Below are 17,630 nucleotides of genomic sequence, written 5' to 3'. Positions count from 1 at the left end.
ATTTGGGAGCTCCCTCTGCTGATTCTGGAGAGCAAACGGGACTAGTCTGTGTATCTCTATCATTTTATTTCAGAGCATTTCCTTCAAAATTCTTTTTTTTTTAGACTGATATTTAGGCATAGGTTAGGTTCCTCAGGCGGTGGGCTGCAAGGAAGAATTTCCTTCTGCCACAGGAGTCAGTGCTCCTGCTGCCCCACCTTCTGATGTGAAGGCAACGAGGTAATGCTTGAGCTATGCAAAAAGCTGTAGCTATGCAGAAAGAAGTAGTTCCTTTGTAACAGGGTATGCGAATGAAGCACATTTTAGAAATCACCACATACAGCAGAACAGGCTAACTGCAAAAAGCTGACCACTGGCTGTTTGAGCAGACAATCTTAGAGAGCATGAGCAGAAAACAGGGGAAAAATTCAAGCCCAAAGAAGACTTATGAACCTTCATCAAAAATGACCACTGGGAGGCTGATGACCACCTTGTGCAGAAACCACACATGTGCTACAAGGGCTGACATAATCATGTGATTAGAAAATATGTTGCAATATGAAGGTTAGGAACGTATAATGTGCACGTTAAGTAAAAAAGTATAAAAGCTGGTACTGTGCGAAGAATGGACGAGTGAGTTTGTGGTGGAGCTATCCCCCTCACTCCCAGCGTCCAATAAAAAAATATCTGCTCTATAGGCCTTATATTGTGGAGTACTGTTTTCTTGCCTAGTTTTCAGGCATCACTCTCCCTCCTTCCCCTGCATCATGGTGGAACCTCTGGAACCCCTGTGCCAAGGAACTGCCCAACTGCCCAATGGCCACAAACTGCCCAACGGCCACAAACTGCCCAACTGCCCAACGGCTGCTGTGCTGTGCCTGTCACCCTGTGGCCCCACTACTTCTCCAGCACGGGCTGTGTCTGCTTCCACATTTGTTTTGGTGTTGACAAAGTTCCTGTCTTCAGTAGAAGGGTCTCAGCATGGACTGCAGGAAGGTACTTGTCTTTTAAATAAAGAGGAGAGCTTTTCTCCTCCATCGAATGTTTAAGATAATTGTAAGGTCTGCATCATTTTAAGATTACAATCTTCTAATTGCTCAAATGAGAAGAGTTTTTCATCTGTTCTTTCACCTAGAATAAAACTGACAGAGAGAAGGAAAAAGAGTTTTCAATGTTAAATCCTCCTCCAACTCCTGAGTCACCTTCCACTGTAGCTGTAGCAGAGTACAGTAACCATCAGTCCACTGTCATGGTCTCTGGGAGTCTGCCTCCAAATCAGGAAGAGATACAAAGCATTACAAGTGAAACGGACGGCACAACAGAGGCACAGAATGCTACAGGACAGCTGCAAGATCTCCAGTCTGAGAGAAATATTTCCTCAGAAGGTTTTCATGCCAGTGTCAGCTCCAGTAGTGGTAATCAATCAGAGTCAAAGAATGCTGAAAACGATAAAGGAAAGGGTAAAAAGAGCTGTCTTCAATCTAAGCAACTGTCATTTTACCACTGTGGATGTATCTTCATTCTCTTACAGTTTTGCTGCTGGGAAGTGAATTTTTGTAGGAAATAGTAGATTACTGTCTGCTTCAAATGTGTGGAAATTGTGTAATCATCTAGTGAATAAAAATACAACTGCCAGGAAGTTTCTTGGCCTTTTGTTAGGAATTGTGATGGTTTCAATGAGGAAAAAAGTATATAAGAATGCTGTTTATATTGGACCTGACAAGAAAAGCCCAGAACAAGGTGTAATACATCATGTAAGGAATATTTATTGTAACAAGACAAAAGCATTTTGAGTGCCCTGCTTAAAAGGAGAAGATGCAGTTTCTTGCATAAAGCTTGATTCTCTGTAAGCTGTTTAACTTGGGAGAGGAAGTGCCAGTTATTGCATGTTTCGGCAACCATTTCAAACTTGCCCCTTGTGAAATTAATGTTCTGAAAAATGAAAGTCAAGTTGATGTCAAACATTGACCTTCTTAGCTGGGTTTCATATTCAGATGTGATTTTGAGATTCATCCTCAGACCACCAGAGAGCAGAGGACAATAAACACAGCCAACAGTTGTGCACATGATTTCAGTGTACTGCTGCCTGCTTTTTAACTGCTGGCAAGGCTGGATCCAAAAGCTTTTTTTGTGAAAGTGACTGTCTCTTTTGCAGTTCCACCAAAAGTACAGCTGCTTTCACTCTGTTTTAGTGCCTAAAAATTTTTTAACACTAAGGAAGAACATATGAGTCTGACTATAATCCTGCCATGACAGAATTGGTTTTTTCATTGCAACGGTTTCCAGTTAACAACTGGAGCTCCTCAAAATGCCCTTAGGATCTGCTACTACCATCATTCATCTGGAAGTGTTGTTTCAAAAGAGTGCAACAAAATGTGTTTCACTGAACAAAGGCAAGAGTTTGGGAGAGGTCAATAGGGAGCCCTCAATAAATATACCTCTATTGCTTTGTTAATCTCAGGTGCATATACTTTGAGAAAAACACAGAGAACTTCAAGCTTTTTTGTTGTTGTTGTTATTTCTATTTCTTTCTACTTTGGGGTTTTTTTTTTTTCATCCTTTATAGTGTTCAGAGGCCAAAAAAAAATTCAAGATGCTCAGGGAAGAGACAGCTCCTCAAAAAAGCAGAAAACAAGCCTCAAAACCTCTGTGAACATCAAAAAGAAGAATAAAAGTAGTAAGTACAGCAGATCAGTGTGAAATGAAATGTGAGAAAGTACCATGTCATTTGCTTGCAATGAATATTAAAAAAGGTCAAAAGGAGCTAGGATGTAATAATCAGTCTTGCAAAGTCTTTTAAAAGAAATATAGCTCCATAACTAGAGATGTGGATAATTTTGGCACCTACATGAACACATTACAGTGCCTCTTTGCCTTATTTTCTGATGCAGGCAATTTATTTATGGCTGTGATTCTAAAGCAGTAAGTGCACTGCTGTCATGATCCAGTTGGAGAGTAGAGTGGACTGTGGCTATACGAGCCTTGAGCAGCTGGATTGTATTCAAGAATCTCCTCCCAGGAGGTGTGTCCCTACCCTGCCTCCTTATGTTCATGCGCAAATGCTTTCAGTAACATACTTGCCAGTTTTTGGGATGGGTTGTGGAGCCACAGTCTGCTACTTTTATCAGCCTTGTAGGTCTGTAGGACTTTGGTTCCCATAAATCCACAGAACAGATCTGAGTCTATGTGCACAACAACTAACTGGCCGGTGTTTCCAGTGCAAGGTTTTCCTTTCCCAGCATGCCAGAATTAGAGGGGCCCCATTACAGACCTGGTTTGTGGTCCTGTACCTGGGCACCAGTGGTGCAGAGAGCTGTGTGCTAAGCTGCTACACCAGGATGGATTCTGTCATGTTAGAGTGAGACAGCTCCTGGTAAGCTTTGGGTTGGGTGGGAAGGTTGCTTTGTTTTTTAACAATCTACCTTCTCACAGGAAAATGTGGGCAAAGTGGAGAGAGGGAGTCTGATCTAAAAGAACATGATAATCATTTGCCCAAAAGTTGCAAATGGAGTTTTCAAGTGTGTAAGTATCTTCTTTGAAACATGCCTCTTGTGGTCTTGAGATATACTATAAGAAGGCTTTTGGAATATTCTGGTTTTGAGGGTATTTTCCTTTAAAACCGTTCCATCCTCAGTTTGCTTAATTTTGTCATAAATCCTGATATTTTTATTTCTTGCTCTTTTAATCCTCGTTCTCTGTTTCTTGTTCAGCCTCTTAGATTATTGATTTTTGAATCTTCCCTTTCCATTTTGCCTTAATGAACCAGGACTTGTTTAGTATTTCTTGTAAGAAGACGTTTCAGTGTGTTTGTGTCAGTCAAGATTGTGATAATAAACAGGAGGTGCTGTTTCTCAGCTTTGCTGCCTGCTACATCAAAGCACATCACCAAGATTTGAATACCTCCCCCTTTGCTGAAATTCAGAAGGCATGGGAAATGCTGCAATGCAATAATTAACAGATACTGTTTAACTTGCAGCTGACTTGCAAAATTTGAGTAGCGCTGAGCGCATAACAGTTCTCCAAGCAAAAATGCAGGAAATCCGGAAACGTTACCTGTTGTTGAAAGCTGAGTTGGCTGCCATTGACCGGAAAAAGCACTTAAAGAAAAAAAAAGAGCAGGAAAGTAAGTGCTGGGAACTCACATCTACTTTTAGAGGGCTAAATTGCATGTCATGTTACTAAGATTTTAACAAGAGTTGAATAATCTTTAGGAAGATTAGTGCTGTTAGGAGTGTGTTTATGCTTGCTTTTTTCTGAAAACACTGGCTACAGTTATTTTATGACCTTCAGAAGGTCTGAATCAGATACCCAGTGATGATGTAAGGGAAAAAACAAGGCAGTCAATCTAGTTAATTCTGTTAAGGCAGAACTACTTTATACAGGAAAAAATATACAGAAAATAAACTTTTCTAAGCAGCAAATAGGGGTTATTAATAACTTCTAACTTTTCATCAAGCTATGGATACATCTCCTGTAGCATTGCCTGTGCACCTACTTAGTGCTTTCCACTTAGGCTTAGAGATTTATTTCAAGAATGTAAGGGAGATAATCAATGAAATGTCTCATTTTTCTGAAGCTGCCACAAGTATTGCTGCAGGAAATGTTCTAGTGTGCCTTCTGCTACGAGTGTTAGACGGATCATTTTCTCTATGTCTAGTTCATGTATGCATTTAAGAGTTCACTGAGTACAAGAAGAAAGACTGAAGATACAGTAAGGTTTTATGGCTGCAGCCATTGCACGGGAACTGCAGTTGCTACTTGGTTGCCAGAGCAGGTGCAGATTCAGTGCTGGGACAGGGTCCTATCTCTGCCGACTCCCAGAGGAAAGAAAGAGAAGAGCTGACTTGTTGGTGCATCAGGAATGAGCTCTGGTGTCCTCTGGTGGGACTCTTGATCTGCATGGCTGGTCAACCGGGGCTCCAAGGGGCAACAACACCAAAAGTAGGGGAAAGAGGTTTTTTTCTTTTTCATCGCTAGGTATGTCCTCATTTTCACCAGGACAGCGTTGCTTTTTTGCAGTAGTCAGGAGGAAGCATGGCTAGTTTATTCCATACCACATCACATCACTGCCAGGAGCAGGGAAAAGGGACTCTGTTCTGGAGAGAAGAAGTTCTTCTGGTCAAGAAAATGTGGCAGAGGAAGCTGTCTAATATAGTCTGTTATCTGGGGGGTTTTTTCCACATGTGTTTCTCTTCTTATAGCCTTTGACATTAGCATTGTTGCTGTTATCATTCAGTTTTGTATCTCATTGCTGTTTCAAGTAGGTTGTTCTTATGTTAACCAATGATCTTTACTTTCCCTTCCTCCAATTCTCCTCTCCAGCATACTGCAGCAGGGAGTGGGGAGCAAGAGAGAGCAGTGTGTAGTTTGGTAGAGTCTCAGTGGGGGCACTGAACTGGGGACTGCCATTCCTAAACCACAACAGCCTCATTGGTCTCCCAGTGCAGGGCTTGAAGGGTTGAGATAATAACAGATCTGCCCAGGGTGAGCTGGAAATGATTTGATCTAAGCACTTGTTGTGTTAGGTACAGAGCCACTGGTCACAATGGTTCTTGGTCTGTTCATGTGGGTGTGCTACGTAATCCTGTGGTGGGTTGAACCTGGCTGGATGACAGATACCCACCAAAGCCTCGCTATCATCCCCCCTGCAGCTGGGCAGGGGAGAGAAAATATAACAAAAGGTCCATGAACTGAGATAAGGACCAGGAAAGACAACTCACCAAAAACCATCACAGGCAAAACTGCCTAGAATTAGAGATATTACTTTAATTTATTGCTAACAAAATCAGAGAAGGATAACAAGAAATAAAACAAGAACACCTTCCCCCCACCTCTCCCTCCTTCCCAGCTCTACCTCCTCCCCTCCAGTGTCACAGGGAGATAGGGGATGGACAGCCAGTTCTTTTCTGCCACTGCTCAGGGAGAAGAGTGCTGCCCCAGCACGGGGGCCCTCCCATGGGAGACAGTTCTCCATTAACTTCTTCAATGTGAGTCCATCCCATGGGCAACAGTTCTTCACAAACTGCTGCAACAGAGGTCACTCTTCCACAGTGTGCAGTCCTTTAAGGACAGGCTGCTCCATCATGGGTCCCCCAAAGGGTCACAAGTCCTACCAGGAAACCTGCTCCAGCACAGGCTCCTCTCTCCACAGGTGTGCAGGTCCCTGCCAGGAGGCTGCTTCAGCACATGCCTCCCATGAATTCACAGCCTCTTCACGGCATTCACCTGAGCCCAGCTCTCCTCCACAGACTACAGGTGGATCTCAACTCCCCCCCATCCCTCCCCACTAACCTTGGTGTCTGCAGAGTTGTTCCTCTCAAGTATTCTCCTGCTCTTCTCTGGCCACCGTTGTATCTGTGCAATAACTTTTTTTCTTTTTCTTAAATCTGTTATCACAGAGGCATTACCATAATTTCTGATTGGCCCAGCCTTGGCCAGTGGCACATCTGTCCTGGAGGCTGCTGGCATTGGCTCTGCCAGACAGGGAGGAAGCTTCCAGCAGCTTCTCACAGAAGCCATCCCTGTAACCCCCAGTACCAAAACCTGGCCAGAAGAACTCAGTACATTTCCATATATGCACTATGTGCCTATCGTGTTGCTCTTTTTCAGAGCATGGAGAGGGATCAGGATTGCTCTGTTCCACTGTCTGATATCAGCTCATGACATGATAATACCAAGGGTCATAGGGGATGTGTATTCAGTGTTGCTCTCCTACCCTTACCAAAGGCGCTATCCTTGGGGAGTCCGTTATTAAAAGTATCCAGTCTATGGGGAGAAAAGAGGAGGATGATTTTCCCCAGCCTTTCACCCCCTTTTCCTCCTTCAGGCCTTTTACAACAGCTTTTAAGAATTCTGAATTCCATTTGGATGTTAAGGAAAGCATGTTCTTGTTGCTAGGTCTGCCAAGTCTCCTCAGTGTGGTGCACACCATATTTAGAGTCAAGAAAGATTTCTAGGGAGGTTATTCAGAGATTTGCCCTGAAGCAAGATAGTAATGAGTGGCATGAAATGTGGGAGGATATAGGCCAGTGTTTGGAGGACTTCTCTCCTCCAATGGTTTGGCAGCTGACCCCTGAACAACTACAGGAGCCTGTTAAAGTGACGAAATATGAAACAGAAAAATGCTGTGGTAGCTCCATAGAGGCATGAACTCATGCAACGTGTTCTGTCCTGGCTGCTGTTTACTGGACACTGTTCAACAGTAGACATCACCCTCAGGGAGGAGAGAAAGAAAGCAGACCAACAGGCACCATGGCCACCCCTGAACCAGAGGAACAACCCCTGCTGGTAGCAGTCACCCCTATACAGAAAAAGAAATCCAGTATGAAGTCAGTTCACTTGGCAAGGGATGAAGAGGAAACAGAGCCCTCAAAACAAGAGGAAGAGGTAGGGCCAGAGATAATCACTCGATCCTGATCCCCAGGTGAGCTGTGAGATATAAGAATAGGTTTCAAACACCAGCCAAGAGAGCCCCTGGTGACCTGGCTGCTCAGATTCTGGGATGTCGTGGCATGTGATATGAAACTGGATGGCAGTGAAGCCAAGCAGCTGGGATCTCTGTCCTGGGTTGGGGGCATTGACAAGGGGATTGGGAAGAGCACAGAAACTCTCAGCCTCTGGAGGCAGCTCCTGTCAAGTGTGAGGGAAAGGCATTCTCTCAATGATGATCTTGCCTGCTCTCTCAGAGGACCCCTCTGCTCTGGGATGGCTGAGGGTCAAAGAACAACACGTACCAATGGCTACTACAACAGTGCAGTGTTGGCAATATCACACCAACCACAACTCCATGACCCCCATCCAGGAGATGATTTGAGAGCTGGAGAGCCAGGGAGTGGTCAGCAAGATTCGCTCACTCTTTAACAGCCCTATATGACCAGTGTGTAAGTCCAGTGGAGAGTGGAGACTGACAATAGACTGTCAGTGGTCTGAAGGAGGTCACACCACCACTGACTGCTGCTGTGCCAGACACGCTGGAACTTCAGTACGAACTGGAGCCCAGGGCAGAAAAGTGGTACCACCACTGACATCGCAAATGCATTTTTTTCCATTCCTTCAGCAGCAGAGTGCAGACCACAGCTTGTTTTCACCTGGAGGAGCGTCCAGTACACCTGGAACTGACTGCCCCAGGGGTGGAAACACAGCCCCACCATTTGCCATGGGTTGATCCAGACTGCAATGGGAAAGGGTGAGGCCCCAGAACACTTGTAGTACATTGATAATATTGTATGGGGCAACACAGCAAACAAAGTTTTTGAGAAAGGGGAAGATAATCCAGGTCCCGCTGAAGGCCAGTCCTGACGTAAAGCAAAGCAAGCTCAAGGGATCTGCCCAGGAAATCTAGCTTTTAGAACTAAAATGGCATGGGAGACATTGTCACATTCCAATGGATGTGGTGAACAAACAAGCAGCTATGTCCCCACCAAACAGCAAGAAGGAAGCAAAGGTTTTCCTAGCCACTGCAGGTTTCTGGAGGATGAATATTACAGATTATGGTCAGATAATAATCCCTCTCTATATCCTGTGACATGGAAGAAGAATAATTTCAAGTAGGGTGCTGAACAATAACAGGCTTTTGAACAAACTAAATAGGAGATTGTTCATGCAGTAACCTTTGGGCCAGTCAAGATAGGAGCACGTGTGAAAAATGTGCTCTACACTGCAGATGGGGAGGATGGTCCCTCCTGGAGTCTCTGGAAAAAGTACCCAGGGAGACTTCAGGATGACTACTGGGGTTCCTGACTCAGAGTTACAAGAGATCTAAGGCCTGTTACCTGCCACCAGGAAAAGAGATCCGGGCAGCTTATGAAGGGGTTTGAGCTGCTTCCAAAGTGATTGGCACTGAGACACAGCTCCTCCTGCTACCCTGACTGCCAGCACTGGGCTGGATGTTCAAAGGGAAAGCCCCTGCCACACGTCATGCCACTTATGACACATGGAGTAAGTGAGTTGTGCTGATCACACAGCAAGCACAAATAGGAAATACCAATTGCCCAGGGATCTTGGAAATCAAGGAAGCCAAAAATTTTGGACAGTCATCATCATCATCAGAGGAGGAAAAGGTAACATGTTCTAAGGAGGCCCCACCATATAATCAGCCACCAGAAAAAGAACAGCATCATGTCCTCATCACTAACAGTTCCTGCCATATCAGGGGGATAAATCAAAAATGTGAAGATGCTATATGAAGTATGACACAGTGAGTCGCAGAAGCTACTGCAGGACAAGATGGATCAAGTCAGGTTGCAGAGCTGAAAGCCTTCCAGATGGCTTTAGATATCACTGAACAAGAGACATGGCCAGTGCTCTACCTCTACACTGACCACCGAACAGCAGCAAATGCTCTGTGGGGGTGGCTGGATTGATGGAAAAAGGTAAGTTGGCAGCACAAAGGTAAACCCACCAGGGCTGATGAGGGTTGACAAAACATCACTCCCCAGGTAGAGAAGTTGGCTGTAAAAGTACATTATGTAGATGCACACGCACCTGTGAGCTGGGCTACTGAAAAATATCACAATAATGGACAGTTGGATTAGACTGCCAAGATTAAAGTGTCTCAGGTAGACTTGGACTGGAAAAAAAAAGAGTGAATTATTTCTGGCTCGATGGGCCCATGATACCTCAGGTCATCAGGGAAGAGAAGCAACATACCAAGGGGTGGACTTAACCATGGACACTCTTTCCCAGATTTTCCTTAACTGTGAAACATGCACTGCAATCAATCACACCGAGACAAGCCTCTGTGGTATGAGGAACAATGGTCAAAATATAAATATGGGGAGGCCTGGCTGATTACACTGCACTCCCACAAACCTACCAAGGCAAGCAGTATGTGCTGACCATGGGAGAAGCAAGCACTGGATGGCTGGAGACATACCCTGTGCCTCACTCCACTGCCTGAACACCATCTTGGGCCTTGAAAAGCAAGCCCTGTGCTGACATGAAACCCTAGAAAGAGCTGAATCAGACAATGGAATTAATTTCAAAAGTAGTCACATAGACCTCTGGGCCAGAGATTATGGTATTGAGGAGGTAAATCATATTCCTTACCATGCACCAGCCTCTGGGAAATTTGAACAGTACAGAAGATTGTTCAAACAACTGCGCACGGTTTGGAGACCCTCAGTGGGAGCACTGAACTGGGGAGTAACATTCCAAATCACGACAATATACCACTGCTTGTTGAATGGAAAAACATTTTAACTGCTTATTTATAACCGCTCATAATCTGTGTTTTCCTCTTCCTGTGCAGGGGCTGCTGCCATGTCAAGTTCTTCACCAAATGGAATGCCAGGGGAATGCAGGTGACAGCAGGACTTGCCAAATCACTTTGCACTTAATGGCTGCTGAGGGCCACTCTTTTTAATCAGTCCTGAAAACAAAATATGAAGATCCATTAAAAGAAGCAAGCAAAAACAAACAAACAAGCAAACAAACAAAGACTTACTAATATTTGCAGGTTTGAACTAAATTTAAAAAGGTTACTCTGGGTTTTAAGAACCCATTAATTGGAATGAAACTACAGTACTTTGCCATTTTTTCTATAGAACAGGTATTATAAAATTTTGATAAAATATAGTATAAAAAAAGGAAAGGAAATGGCAAGCAAACTGTATTAAGTATTTATACATGAAGATCATACTCAATCTGCTTGCAGTGTTTCTTCATAATGGATTAAGCAGGTGTATTTTTGTGTTTTCTTGTAATTGTTTTCCCATTAAAGCAACAAATACTTCATTTGTAATGCTTATTTTGAACTTCTAGGAGAAGGCTTCAAGAGAATGTGAGCTTATAAAAGCTTATAGAAAAAGCCATGAAATGTATTTTAGGTTTTGCAGAAAATGGAGAGTTATGCAATATATTGTACAAATGTAAGCAAAGACCTCTGAAATAAAATGGCATAGTTTTTGAATAGCTGACATTATTTCTAACAGTTTAATTAACCAACCGTAGTGTCCTCATGAGAGTGACATTAAGCTGCAGAATCTGTTGATAAATGATTAATTCAAATCCATCCTTTCTTTCAGCAGAAAGCAAAAGTGTGGCCTGGCATTAATGCAGCACCAATCAAAACAAAGCTGAATTTTGATTCCTGTTCATTATGATAGTTTGAAAATGTCAAAGCAAGCTCCTGAAAATATTTGCTGACTCCTTGTATCAACTGCCTCAAGCTCAGATTCATTGGACCTGTAATAAATCTTCTAGTGTTCTCTGCTTACATTGTGTCTGACTATAGTTCAATTGACCAAAATACTGTTACACCTGCAAAATGACACATTACTGATGAGACTGGTAGATTACAATGATATGCTTTGGAAGCAGTGACTGTATTAAGAATTATCAGTGATCCGGGACTAACAGGAGTCTTTTTAATAATTTCAGTGAGGTTACTCAGAGGCTATTTACATCCAAACCAAAATGAGCAATTCTACTGAAATAGTAGGCAGAAGGGATCTTTCTCCATACTAAGATGGATAGCCAGGTAGTAGAACTAAAGACCACTGCAACCAGTGCTATCCTAAAGAAAAATAGAAAGTAAAACAAACATAAATCTGAATAGAACCACCACTGTGCATGTCATAACCGCAAAATTATTTTAACCTGACAGCTACCTTGCTCTAAACTTAAAGCCTCATTTAGTTCTCTATCTCTTTTAAGCCTAAGGTTGTTATTTTAAATGACCTACATGTGGTGGCACCCTAAATATTATTCTGGAGAACACCAGTGTCCACAAGAAGACAGTGCAGTATGATTAAGCACTTGGATTTCTAGGGGAGGAAGAACAAAACCCACCACGACTTACTGAATAGACAAGCTTATTAGCTGCACTTCCAAGGCAACAGGCCAGAGGAATAACGAATGAAAAGCAAGCCAGACACACCTGGAATACTTTGTATTCTTAGCTGACAGTGAAAAAATGTTTAATCTTAGGAAGAATTAACAGTGTTTGCACAAACAGACTGTCTCTAGATGCACCTCTGCAGACCTGTGAATCAGGAATTAAAATGTCTTCCTAAAAGTTAAGTCCTAGCACTTCTGGAGTGAGTGGAACAGAACACAACTGGTCAAGCAGGAACTGAGGCAGTATCAAGTTAGTTTTTTTTCAAGGCAACAAAATCCTGAGAGAACAAGAGATTTGTGCTGTCAGAGTGAAAGTTGCTTTTGAACCAAGATCTACTCTTCTTCTCTCAGAAGCATGACTGTTTTCAAAACACTAAGTAGAAATTAAGTGCCTACACTGGAACAAAACCATAACTTTATTCAACAGTACCCCAACAGAGAAGTGCTGCCCCGAGTACAAATCTTTGAAGTGTTCTTGTTTCTTGTGAAAAGACTTTTCTTATTTCTAGGAAAGGAAGTGTTTGAAGCAAACACCCACAGATGATGTTTCAATCAAACCTAAGTTAAAAAAAATGTATCTTTTTTAATATCTGTATTAAAAAAAGGTGGAGCAAAAAATGGAGACAGGAAAAAACCAAACATGTTCAGGGAGTAAATGGTACAGATTGCCACAACACAATCGAAACATTGCAACTGTAGATCATTTATTCAGAACACATGACCCAGAAGGCACACACTCCCTTTTAACAGGCTACAGCAAGAGGTTCTCACTGCTTTGTGAGCTCAGATCCAGCCAGCAGAAGGCAGCTTTTCTGTCAGATTAAGCAAGGCAGAAAGATCCAGTACAGCACCTTCCTTGCAGCATCTTGCTCCTGAGCCCCCTTCTTCAACTCTTCTTTCTTCTGGTGATGGGAAGGCAAAGCACGTCCCATCCATGTGAGCCAATGCTGCACCCTCCTTGTCTACAGTGACAGCAGGCACGTGTGGTTCCTCTCCAAAGACATTTACACACAGAAGCCAGCTGAGAGGTGGACTATGGAAGCATAAGCTGCACTGGCAGCATGGCATCACAACAAAATAGCAATTCCTTACAGAAATTGTCCTAAAATAGTAGCTTGCAGTATCTGTCAAGCTTTTGTATCACAGGAGAACAGATGGAGCCAAAAACTCCTGTTTACTCTAAAACGAGTGTTCCAAACCACACAAGCAGGCACAGGTAGCTCCCAGTTTTGAGTATACATAGCATCACTGAGTGGTGAAAGCAGCCACCACTGACATCAGTGGGGTTTGAACACCAGCCTTTGGGATTTTTAGCCCCTGAACATGAATTAGGTCTGGTCTGTCTGTTCTCACTTGCCAAGTGCCATTACAGGTCCTCTGCTGTAAGGAAGCACATCTGCAAAGCAAAATGGTCCACAAGAGCTGAACCTCAGACGCAGTACCAAAGGCTGCTGAGCATCAAACAGATGCACCCAGTCTGAAGGGCTTTCAGAACTCTACAGAATTCTGCCACATGGCTTCCAGTGACACGCCTTTAAAAGAACATTCAGCTCAGTGCTGCCAGTGTGTCAAAGGACAGCAACATCCTGGCTCATGACTTGTGTATTATACAGACTTGGGCCAGAAACAAATGCAACACATGTAGAAAAACTGAAGACTGATGGCAACTGAAACATATTTGTCATTTTTCTACTCCATCAAGTAGTTACAAAACTATCTAACCTGTACACTTACATAACAGAACACAGTAACTAAGAAAGAAAAAGCCTTTTATTCAGAAGAGGTTCATGTGTCTTTACAAGAAAGTCATGATTTCAACTTACAAAGTCCACATTACCACCAGCACCTTTCTTTAAGAGTTGTCTTTTGTAAAATGTCAAGTGTGTAAGCAAAGCAAACAGACAATCCACACCAAAACACACTTCTACCCCAAGATCTCTATTTAGATTTTGCATATCTATATAAAATATAGATGAGTATCATGTCTTCACACTTCAGGTCCTTCTCCTCCAGGAACCAGCTATAAAAGAGTAAGACATTTTTGCATTAGCACCATACAGCTGAGTTTTACAAACCCATACATGACAGCTCTTGCATTACAACGAACATTTTAGGACATAGAGACTTCACAGTAGACCACAATTTTAGACTCTCCAAACAGAGGAAGTCAGTTATTGCCAGAGATGCACAAACCAAAAAGGCAGTAGGGAGTAAGTCAGCACAGTGAAGGAAGCAAAGAACTGAACAACAGAAAAAGAAATACAGAAGGAAAAACATGAGGGGGGAAAAAACAAAAGTTTAACCACTCCTTTTGCTGATATCTTCTTCATAAGCAGCTGAGCGCTTCTAAAGAGAAAGAGCTTCACTAGTTTTGGGACCAAAATAAGAAAAAGTCTTAGGCATAGACTTCCTGATACAGGAAGATACTTCCCCAAGAGAGACACGGGATCTAATGCAGAAACATATCTATGTCTTGCTGAAAATTCACCAGGTTCTTCTTCAAGGGCTACACACCACCAGCTTAACTGGATGGCAGGAATTTCACCCCACACAAGGAATCAGAACATATGCTGTCCTTTCAACATGAAGAACAAAAACCAAAGCAGAAAAAGCCGTAGAAATTAAGACAGGATGGCACTTGCTCAGACATACAATGCAGAGGTGCAAGATAGGTAAACAACAAAATGGAGAGAATTCCTCATTTATACAGAGCCAACTTCAACTCAAGTCTTCCCACTTGAGCCTTCCTCTTCCCACAAAATTAGGCATGTCCTTGTGTTGGAAGTCCAGGCTTTGTGGCCAGCTATGCAGACAAGCAAAAAAGCCACTGTAGGTCTGCTTTTGTGGTGTCTAAGAAGTTGCAGAATTCAACTCAAGGATGCATAATCACAACTTTTAATTACTGTTTCAGTACTGATCTGTACGTATCAGCACATGATAAAATCCTAGTGCTACTGATTTGGTGTAATCGAACAGACCTCCAGACTTTTTGGCAGAATGCATAAAGGTGCAGCTCTCTGGGCACCATGTGGTATTGTAATCTCCAGATGACTCAACGAAGCACCCAAGCAGACACATTTGTACATGCAGGAAAGCAGGAGTGCTTGGCCTGTACACAGGTAAACACTCAGGGGTTAAAAGCCACTGAAGAGCTAGCCTGTGACTACTTAAATGGAGGCTGTGAAGTGTGGGTTGGCCTCTTCTCCCAGGCAACCAGTGATAGGACAAGAGGAAATGGCTTCAAGCTGTGCCAAGGAAGGTTCGGCCTGGACATCCAGAAGCACTTCTTCACTGAGAGGGTAGTAAGGCATTGGAGTGGACTGCCCAGGGAAGTGGTGGAGACACCATCCCTGGAACTGTTCAATAAATGACTGGATACAGCATTTGGTGGAGACACCATCCCTGGAATTGTTTAAAAAATGACTGGATATGGCATTTAGTGCTATGGTTTAGTTGGCACGGTGGTGTTTCGTCGAAGGTTGTACTTGATGGTCTTGGAGATGTTTTTCAACCTTGGTGATTTTATGATTCTTACAAAGTCAGAGACTCCCTCACACACGTGAAGACCAGAAAAACATTCACCAAAACAAAATCAGGACCAGGCTCTTTTAATTATTCTTTTGTAAAATGCAACATATACTGAGTAAGGCAGTAAAGGTCAACTTTCCAGTATCATTCATATACACAAATGCCCCAGCTGCTACTTGAAACTTCCTGATGTAACAGAAAGTGCAGCTGAAAGTAGCTGAATACAATCACTGATCAATTTACAGGTACAGAAAATCAACACATGCCTTTGATGACTTACCATTGTTATGTTATTCCCATTTAGCAGAATCTGGTCCAGCTTTGTGATTCTTCTGCCCTCAGGTGTGATCTCACTGAAGAAGAATTAGAAACAGCAAATAAGAACACAGAACCAGGGACAATGGATCAGTTTTGACCACAGAACCAACAGAAATCTCTGCATTAAGGTGACCATTGTTGGAACTAACAAATAAACCAGCCACACTGCAGCATGATCTTAATAAATGGACCACCTAGGTACAGAAAGCTAACTGGCATCTAGAAAGGTCTCTTCTACTCAGTACATGGAGATGTGTATTCACCCTCTAAAGCTTGGCAATTTCTTGAATATGACATATCAACGTGGCATGACAAAATAAAAATATTTATCCTTAAGACTGCTACCTTGTTGAATCTTTGCCTAGGACTTAAGGAAGTGTAAAATCAAATGAACTACTGGAAAGTTCGCCACACAAGCCATGCAAAATTAAGACACATAGGATCCCCACACAAGCATAAATCATGCAATAGCTACTCTATGACATGGCTGTCCTGAACAGATCACTTTCTGAACAGTTTTAAGTCCAAAGTTAAACTAGTCGGCTGGCAAGTATTCCAAAAATATAAAAACACTTCGCTAGCAGATCTTACACAGTCTTTTGCCTCAGTGAAGCAAACACTAAATAGCAACAAGAGGCAGAAAAAATACTTACAATTCTGTAACATCTTCCAACACCATATCTGAAAATCCAGTCTCAAGGAAAAGAACACCCAGAATTTTAAAACAAAAGCATTTAATGCTATTTTCATTTTATACCAAAATGTGATTTTACCTGAAAATTGAAAATATCAGAATAATACAACTGATCCATATAAAAAGGTTCTATTCAGTGAACTCAAAACTCTCAAGAGCTATAAATTAATTAGGCCAAAGCATAAAGCATACAGCCTTAAAGTTCCATCAAAGGATACTGACGAAATCATCAAATCCTAGAAGTGTCCCAACAATTTCTTTGTCGCTCTTCATCACAATGTGAATGCGTGAGCCTATGCACTTGTCCACAAGTTCTGCAGATACACAGAAAAGAATACGTTCTACAAAACAAGTCTCTCGTGCCTTTTACAGAAACAGAGACTCACCCCATACACCCTTACACCCTCCCCCTCCATTCTCCCACACAAACCACCCTCCTCCCGACCTCGTTACACCCACCCCCACCGGCCTCCCTCAGACTCTCCCACACCCCCACACCCCACCTCAGCCGCACCCCCAGACCCCAACACCCCCACACCCTATCCCCTACTCCACCCCCCTTTTCTTCCCGCCCCAGACCCCCGATATTCCCCTGGGCCGCGCGCGGGCCCCGCCGCCTGACGCGAGCCGCTCGCGCCCTCACGCTTCCCGCCAGGCGCCGGCACAGGGCCCGCAGCCGCCGCTGCCGGCCCGGAGAGGGATCCCGGGTGGGCCCCGGCGGGGTGCCCCCAGCTCCGCATCGTTACCGAGCGGCAGGAGCTGGGACGGGTTGGACACCGCGCTGGCCGCCATGTCGGAACCGGACCTGGCCAATCGCCGCCGCCACCGCCCACACGCGGGGAGGGCCGGGCCGGAGGCCGCACCGGGCGATCCGCGCCCCGCCCCGCCGCGTCTGCCGCGCTCCGCTCGCGGCGCAGGCGTGTGCCGGGGGCTGGTCTGTGTGGTGGTTCGAGGTAGAGACAAGACGTGAAAGGAGCCCCTGTTGCCCGATTCCGTCTCGTCCTGCCGGCCCAGCCGGGCAGCGCCGCTGGGTCTGCCGCCGGTACCGATGTGCCCCCGCGCCAGGACTGCGGGCTGTGTAGTGTGCGCTGTAATGGCTCCGCTGTTACAGAGTCACGGAGGCCGTCAGGTTGGAAAACATCCCTGAGATCACCGAGGCCACCCTGTGAACGAACCCCACCATGTCAACCAAAACAGCACTGAGTGCCACATTCAATGTTTCCTTACACACCTCCAGGGACACTGACTTTACCACCTCGGTGGGCAGCCTTTC

At 43.9% G+C, this 17,630-nt stretch overlaps 2 protein-coding genes across 4 annotated transcripts; one reads left to right on the top strand and one right to left on the bottom strand.

Moving 5' to 3' along the window:
• The first annotated feature begins 852 nt into the window (after nt 1-852).
• Nucleotides 853-6,642, top strand: LOC121657445 (AT-rich interactive domain-containing protein 4B-like). The gene is made up of 7 exons (XM_042013151.1): nt 853-975; nt 1,115-1,439; nt 2,546-2,656; nt 3,412-3,501; nt 3,956-4,102; nt 5,181-5,239; nt 6,589-6,642. The coding sequence occupies exons 1-7, from the start codon at nt 961-963 to the stop codon at nt 6,640-6,642; spliced, it is 801 nt and encodes a 266-aa protein (XP_041869085.1). The 5' UTR covers nt 853-960.
• A 6,927-nt stretch (nt 6,643-13,569) lies between these two features.
• On the bottom strand, nt 13,570-17,211 carry LSM5 (LSM5 homolog, U6 small nuclear RNA and mRNA degradation associated). Of its 3 annotated transcripts, none has more exons than XM_042013056.1 (5): nt 17,163-17,211; nt 16,576-16,671; nt 16,317-16,344; nt 15,626-15,698; nt 13,570-13,837 (listed from the first exon to the last, which is right to left on the bottom strand). In XM_042013056.1, exons 2-5 carry the CDS (start codon nt 16,628-16,630, stop codon nt 13,805-13,807), a joined length of 189 nt encoding a protein of 62 aa, XP_041868990.1. In that variant the 5' UTR covers nt 16,631-16,671; nt 17,163-17,211; the 3' UTR covers nt 13,570-13,804. The 3 variants fall into 3 exon arrangements, with proteins under 3 accessions (XP_041868990.1, XP_041868989.1, XP_041868988.1); XM_042013055.1 differs by having other exon boundaries at nt 17,104-17,186; XM_042013054.1 differs by lacking the exon at nt 17,163-17,211 and adding an exon at nt 17,001-17,068.
• Nucleotides 17,212-17,630: the final 419 nt, after the last annotated feature.

The sequence above is a fragment of the Corvus kubaryi genome, unplaced genomic scaffold (assembly GCF_017639235.1).
Source record: "Corvus kubaryi isolate FWS band 111438036 unplaced genomic scaffold, C.kubaryi_AGA036_p1.0 split1-37296, whole genome shotgun sequence".
Taxonomy (NCBI): Eukaryota; Metazoa; Chordata; class Aves; order Passeriformes; family Corvidae; genus Corvus; species Corvus kubaryi.
The sequence above is the reverse complement of the archived record's forward strand: the minus strand, read 5'-3'. Positions and strand labels throughout refer to the sequence as shown.